The sequence below is a fragment of the Watersipora subatra genome, chromosome 3, assembly GCF_963576615.1.
Source record: "Watersipora subatra chromosome 3, tzWatSuba1.1, whole genome shotgun sequence".
Lineage (NCBI taxonomy): Eukaryota > Metazoa > Bryozoa > Gymnolaemata > Cheilostomatida > Watersiporidae > Watersipora > Watersipora subatra.
The window spans coordinates 39,436,015-39,443,821 of NC_088710.1; the positions used below are offsets into that span (position 1 = coordinate 39,436,015).

Consider the following 7,807-nt stretch of genomic DNA (forward strand, 5'->3'; position numbering starts at 1 on the left):
CAGTTGTATAGATGTTTATAGACAGTTTTATAAATGTTTATAGACAGTTTTATAGATGTTTCTAGACAGTTTTATAGATGCTTATAGACAGTTTTATAGATGCTTATAGACAGTTTTATAGATGTTTCTAGACAGTTTTATAGATGCTTATAGACAGTTTTATAGATGCTTATAGACAGTTTTATAGATGCTTATAGACAGTTTTATAGATGTTTATATACAGTTGTATAGATGTTTATATACAGTTTTATAGATGTTTATATACAGTTGTATAGATGTTAATATACAGTTGTATAGATGTTTATATACAGTTTTATAAATGTTTATAGACAGTTGTATAGATGTTTTGATGATCTGAATGTTTTTGCTACTATTTTGCCCCACTTCTCTCTGCTTTTACCGCTCCTATCTCTCAGTTTAGACTTGAGATCTTGGATTTTAAACTACAAAAGAAAGGTCAAAGGTCAAAGCACTGACCAATGTTTTTTGAACACTCTAGAACCAAACTATGCTAAGCAAAATTGCTTACTAATTTATAAGACTGCCGTGTTTGTAAAAACTTTCGACATCGTATGTTAATAATTACTTCAAATTTTAAGTTAAACATTTGCTAAATTGATGCGCTAAAGTGATTGTAAGTTAGGCTTTTATTATACTGCAAATCTATATATTATTATGTAGGACTTATCTAGAAATAAGCCAGCAATATTATCTTTTTAACATTTTCGCTCAATAAGCATACATTAAATTTAGTGTGGGAGAGCGGTAAAACTGGATAGTTCACAGGTCAAGGAGAAAAATCTTAAATGGAAAGTTCAGCATTAATTGCTGAAAAGCCTAAACAATGGTCATAAAAAGATAGAGTTATACATAGAAAAACAATTTAGTAGAATATCACTCCGGTTCACTACTTTATAGAGGTTCATTTCACTTGGCCAATAGGTGGACAAAATGTCTGGTATCTTCTACAGCATGAATTACGATATTCATGTCTTTCCCTTCAACATTCCTTCCTATGGTCTATCTTGATTAGTATTTGTTGCTTTTGATATTGCAATCGTTAATGTCTCTTTCACTCTTCTTAGTATACTACTTTGTTTTAGGCGCCTGCTGACAAACAGAAGGATGGTACTTGGTGGAAGAAAGCCATGGAATATGCATTTGGATGGTGATTGATTGATTGGTTAAGCCCAGAGCAGTTAGTTCGGCTTTGAATTACATAAATCATCAGTCTAAATTATCATTATAAGCTAGTAGTAATGTTTCAATTTTTGTTTCTAGTAACAATCAAACACTAAAATGAAGTAAGATATTTCAAAGGGCAATGGCATACAATACAATGGTTCAAATTATAATGGCTCTGTTTCCATAAATAATATTTACAGCTCTGTTTCTATAAATATTATAAAAGCTCTGTTTTCATGAATATTATAACAGCTCTGTTTTCATAAATATTTACAGCTCTGTTTCCATAAATATTTACAAGACAATATTTTGTTGTACAAACGAAAGTTTGTTGGCGGTACATGGCATGTTATCTGCAATACATTTGATACTTGATTAATCCTGGACCTTCAGTGCTATATATATATATATATATATATATATATATATAAATGGTTTCCTCACCCGGATACCCCGTATGGGTGGTAGTTTCTGCTCTAACTCGGGTCTCCTACCAGAGACCTGGGAGTTTGAGCACTCGCCTCAAGATCTTAGCTGTTCCCAATAGCGCACTTTTTTGCAACTCACCTGAGTTGATTGTCGTTGGTATTTGGGCAAGCCACATTTTATGCGCCGGTGTTATTGCGCCCAGTGCCCCAATGACTACTGGGATTACAGTTGTTCTTACATTCCAGCATTTTTCAATTTCTTCTCCAAGAGGGAGTTATTTCTCTACCTTTTCTTTTTCTTTGCTGGCTATATTGTAGTCATTGGGTACTGCTATATCTATTATAGTAGCCCTCTTGTTCTCCTTGTCTACCACCACTATATCTGGTTGGTTTGCTAGGACATGCTTGTCAGTTTGGATGTAGAAGTTCCAGAGGATCTTAGCGCGGTCATTTTCATTCACCTTACCAGGAGCTTCCCACCAGTGTTGTGGTTTATTAAGGCCATACTCATCACATAGACTTCTATACACAATACCTGCGACATGATTATGCCGCTCAGTGTATGCGTTCCCTGCTAGCTGCCTGCATCCACTGATGATGTGTTGGATGGTCTCAGGTGCATCTTTGCACAGTCTGCATCTAGGATCGTCTCTAGTGTGATAAATTTTCGTTTGGAGTTGCCTTGTTGGAAGCACTTGCTCCTGGGCTGCCAGGATTAGCGACTTTGTATTGGCAGTTAGGTTTCCTTTGTTCAGCCACATATATGTCTGGTGAAGATCGCCAACCTTAGATATTTGTTGGTGGTAACCACCATGAAGAGGTTTCGTGTGCCAGTCAATTTCCTCATCATCAGGGTGTAGGTCCGTTGTAAGAGCAGCCGATTGAAATTCAGCTAGCAACTTATCTGAGATGGCCATGGAGGCTGCATATGCTTTGATGCTTTGCTCCTCCTCTTTCACTGTCTGCTGTATACTTTTGAGTCCCCTACGGCCATCTTTCCTATCAAGTTACAATCTAGTAGTATCAGATTTTGGGTAGAGTGCTCCATGCATGGTCAGCAGTTTACGAGTTGCTATATCTGTTTCTTTGATGGCTTCCTCAGTCCACTTTGTTATGCCTGCTGGATATCTTATTACTGGCAGTGCGTAGGTATTTATTGCCATGATTTGGTTCTTGGCATTGAGCTGGCTCCAAAAGACCCGCCAAAGGCGTTTCTTGTATTCGGTATATATATATATATACCTGACCAGACCTGTATATATACCTATATTCAGACCTGTATGTTATTACTCATAGTTTGGACTACCTTCAGACCTGTATATTATTACTCATAGTTTGGACTACCTTCAGACCTGTATATTATTACTCATAGTTTGGACTACCTTCAGACCTGTATGTTATTACTCATAGTTTGGATTACCTTCTGCCCTGTATGTTATTACTCATAGTTTTGACTACCTGCAGACCTGTATGTTATTACTCATAGTTTGGACTACCTTCAGACCTCTATGTTATTACTCATAGTTTGGACTACCTTCAGACCTCTATGTTATTAGTCAGTTTGTTTTTGACCATTATGTTTGTTCACCCGGCGGTAATTCAACATCTAGTTATTTTGCGAATCTCTCATGAACGTATTGAGATCTGCTCTGATATTTGTCAATTGTTCGTAGAAAAAGTTTGAATGTATAATCAGTGTGATGAAAGTCGTTCTACACCAGCAGGTCAATAAGCAGGTCAATCAGTCACTAGTAGTTAGCATTTGTCATCATTTAAATATACAACATTTATTAGAACAGACTGATTGGCAGTCATGTATAATTCCTCTTTTGTCAAAGCTCTTAACCTCAACTGGAAGTACTCCACAGTGCATATGTTAAAGGTGCACACAATACAACATGTAGTTTATTGTTCACAGATAGCTCAATCACTGTTAAAGGTGCACACAATACAACATGTAGTTTCTTGTTCACAGATAGCTCAATCACTGTTAAAGGTGCACACAATATAACATGTAGTTTATTGTTCACAGATAGCTCAATCACTATTGGATTCAGTATTTGAGCCTTCAGAGGAGACTTTGGTTTCTTTGATGTTCTTAGATGGGTGAAACATCTTAAGAAGCTCCTTCCTGTAGCGCTCGTGCTTCCAGCCATAGATCATAGTATTAGTAATTCCATAGCAGCTTGTAACGATGTTGACGACCATCGCTGTGTAAAGAGTGTCAATCTTTCCAACGATCTTCACGAGGACTGATATTATTGCGGGTACGAAGCACGCGTAGAAAGTAGCCGTAATGATGAAGACATAGGTTGTCGATTTTTGTAAGTATCGTTCATCTTCAGTGGTTGAAGCTCGTCTTTTCATTTTTCTCATCTCCCTTGTCGACAGGATAATCATTATGCTAGCTATCAACACAGGTACGAGGACAGAAAGCATGAAGATGCAGAGACCCGCTGTCGAGTTGGCCAGCACTCCTACGACTGGGTGAATGCAAAACTTGGTTGCCGTTATTAAAGCTCTGGTGCAGTACAAGGCCAAAACTATCAAAAAGGCCAAAAGACACCAAAGTTTACAAAATCTACTAAAGAAAATAGATGCTGGCCTCATCGCGTGATGAAGAACGACGTAGCGTTCTGCGCATGCGATCACTAGGAGAGGGTAGCGGAACATCAATATGCAGTCCTCGAGGATGAGTAAGGCGATGCCAACCTGCTTAGGTCTGAGCGAGAGCAGACGGTGGAGAATGCAGTTCACTTTAATCACATTTGCTATGGCGCAAAGCATGTCAACCAAGCTGATGAGTTGAATCAGAAAGGGGTACGCTTTTGATGCGCTAGCTTTAGTTCCCTTCGACGCAGCAGTGATTCTTCGAAGGGTCGTGAGATGCAGCAGGTTGATGACGAGAGCCACAGCATTGATGATGGTGATGACAACCTCGTACGCTACCGGTGAACATATTTCGTCAAAACCTTTGCACACTGGCACCAACTGAGTTTCATTCCCTATGCTGTTTGCCATATTCTTGAGCTATGTCTGTCTAGAATGCTGTTAACTGAGGAAATGCAGCTTCTTCGAGTCTTTTGTCTTTATAAACAAAAATCTATATCTCATGATTTTCTAAATATAGTGAACAAACAAGATGTTATTAAAATAATTATCTGCCTGTATGCACACCTGAGATGAGTTACAGCCAAGCGCCACAGCCTCGCCTGTATCCATACCTCATACCTCCCTGATGAGACAATTAGCATATGACATGAGGGGTGTATGAGAGCCACAGCCACCCAAATATAATGGTGATGGACAGTTAGTGAGAACAATATAGTAGCAGTGTCCTATTATGCATTCAACTGGCTATACAGTACAGGTAATGCAAATGAATGAAATGAGAATAACATTTCTGATAGAAAAAGTTTAAACATTAATATTTCATAAATTGTTCTCAGACTTTGGTAAGCAATCACGATTCACAGCTTCTTTAAACTTCAACAATTTAAATCCTGTTTGCACTATATGATACACTGATGTTTCTCTTTAGAATGCTATATTCTATGTCTACCTGATACACTGATGTTCATCTTTAGTATGCTATATTCTATGTCTACCTGATACACTGATGTTCATCTTTAGTATGCTATATTCTATGTCTACCTGATACACTGATGTTCATCTTTAGAATGCTATATTCTATGTCTACCTGATACACTGATGTTCATCTTTAGTATGCTATATTCTATGTCTACCTGATACACTGATGTTCATCTTTAGTATCCTATATTCTATGTCTACCTGATGCACTGATGTTCATCTTTAGTATCCTATATTCTATGTCTACCTGATACACTGATGTTCATCTTTAGAATGCTATATTCTATGTCTACCTGATACACTGATGTTCATCTTTAGAATGCTATATTCTATGTCTACCTGATACACTGATGTTCATCTTTAGAATGCTATATTGTATGTCTACCTGATACACTGATGTTTCTCTTTAGAATGCTATATTCTATGTCTACCTGATGCACTTATGTTCATCTTTAGTATGCTATATTCTATGTCTACCTGATGCACTGATGTTCATCTTTAGTATCCTATATTCTATGTCTACCTGATACACTGATGTTCATCTTTAGTATGCTATATTCTATGTCTACCTGATACACTGATGTTCATCTTTAGTATCCTATATTCTATGTCTACCTGATACACTGATGTTCATCTTTAGTATGCTATATTCTATGTCTACCTGATGCACTGATGTTCATCTTTAGTATCCTATATTCTATGTCTACCTGATACACTGATGTTCATCTTTAGTATCCTATATTCTATGTCTACCTGATACACTGATGTTCATCTTTAGAATGCTATATTCTATGTCTACCTGATACACTGATGTTCATCTTTAGAATGCTATATTCTATATCTACCTGATACCCTGATGTTCATCTTTAGTATGCTATATTCTATGTCTACCTGATACACTGATGTTTCTCTTTAGAATGCTATATTCTATGTCTACCTGATACACTGATGTTCATCTTTAGAATGCTATATTCTATGTCTACCTGATACACTGATGTTCATCTTTAGAATGCTATATTCTATGTCTACCTGATACACTGATGTTCATCTTTAGAATGCTATATTCTATGTCTACCTGATACACTGATGTTCATCTTTAGTATCCTATATTCTATGTCTACCTGATACACTGATGTTCATCTTTAGTATGCTATATTCTATGTCTACCTGATACACTGATGTTCATCTTTAGAATGCTATATTCTATATCTACCTGATACCCTGATGTTCATCTTTAGTATGCTATATTCTATGTCTACCTGATACACTGATGTTTCTCTTTAGAATGCTATATTCTATGTCTACCTGATACACTGATGTTCATCTTTAGAATGCTATATTCTATGTCTACCTGATACACTGATGTTTCTCTTTAGAATGCTATATTCTATGTCTACCTGATACACTGATGTTCATCTTTAGTATCCTATATTCTATGTCTACCTGATACACTGATGTTCATCTTTAGTATCCTATATTCTATGTCTACCTGATACACTGATGTTCATCTTTAGAATGCTATATTCTATGTCTACCTGATACACTGATGTTCATCTTTAGAATGCTATATTCTATGTCTACCTGATACACTGATGTTCATCTTTAGTATCCTATATTCTATGTCTACCTGATACACTGATGTTCATCTTTAGTATCCTATATTCTATGTCTACCTGATACACTGATGTTCATCTTTAGTATCCTATATTCTATGTCTACCTGATACACTGATGTTCATCTTTAGAATGCTATATTCTATGTCTACCTGATACACTGATGTTCATCTTTAGTATCCTATATTCTATGTCTACCTGATACACTGATGTTCATCTTTAGTATCCTATATTCTATGTCTACCTGATACACTGATGTTCATCTTTAGAATGCTATATTCTATGTCTACCTGATACACTGATGTTCATCTTTAGTATCCTATATTCTATGTCTACCTGATACACTGATGTTCATCTTTAGAATGCTATATTCTATGTCTACCTGATACACTGATGTTCATCTTTAGTATCCTATATTCTATGTCTACCTGATACACTGATGTTCATCTTTAGTATCCTATATTCTATGTCTACCTGATACACTGATGTTCATCTTTAGAATGCTATATTCTATGTCTACCTGATACACTGATGTTCATCTTTAGTATCCTATATTCTATGTCTACCTGATACACTGATGTTCATCTTTAGTATCCTATATTCTATGTCTACCTGATACACTGATGTTCATCTTTAGAATGCTATATTCTATGTCTACCTGATACACTTATGTTCATCTTTAGTATGCTATATTCTATGTCTACCTGATACACTGATGTTCATCTTTAGTATGCTATATTCTATGTCTACCTGATGCACTGATGTTCATCTTTAGAATGCTATATTCTATGTCTACCTGATACACTGATGTTCATCTTTAGTATGCTATATTCTATGTCTACCTGATACACTGATGTTCATCTTTAGTATGCTATATTCTATGTCTACCTGATACACTGATGTTCATTTTTAGAATGCTATATTCTATATCTACCTGATACACTGATGTTCATCTTTAGTATGCTATATTGTATGTCTACCTGATACACT

The 7,807-nt window shown here is 36.1% G+C and overlaps 2 protein-coding genes across 3 annotated transcripts in view; one reads left to right on the forward strand and one right to left on the reverse strand.

The window, feature by feature from the left end:
- LOC137391077 (nucleoporin NUP35-like) overlaps positions 1 to 1,556 on the forward strand; it is a 33,472-nt gene extending 31,916 nt beyond the window's left edge. For both annotated transcript variants that reach the window (XM_068077427.1, XM_068077428.1), the window contains one exon: positions 1,104 to 1,556. In XM_068077427.1, the coding sequence (XP_067933528.1) occupies positions 1,104 to 1,172 (69 nt within the window). In that variant the 3' untranslated portion in view covers positions 1,173 to 1,556. The remainder of the gene's footprint in view (positions 1 to 1,103) is intronic.
- A 2,094-nt stretch (positions 1,557 to 3,650) lies between these two features.
- Positions 3,651 to 4,634, reverse strand: LOC137390593 (mu-type opioid receptor-like). Its single transcript, XM_068076922.1, has one exon. The coding sequence runs from the start codon at positions 4,632 to 4,634 to the stop codon at positions 3,651 to 3,653; it is 984 nt and encodes a 327-aa protein (XP_067933023.1).
- Positions 4,635 to 7,807: the final 3,173 nt, after the last annotated feature.

Excerpts from the sequence above, each read along its gene's own strand:
- LOC137390593 (XM_068076922.1), bottom strand. The coding sequence starts at position 4,634 with ATGGCAAACAGCATAGGGAATGAAACTCAGTTGGTGCCAGTGTGCAAA.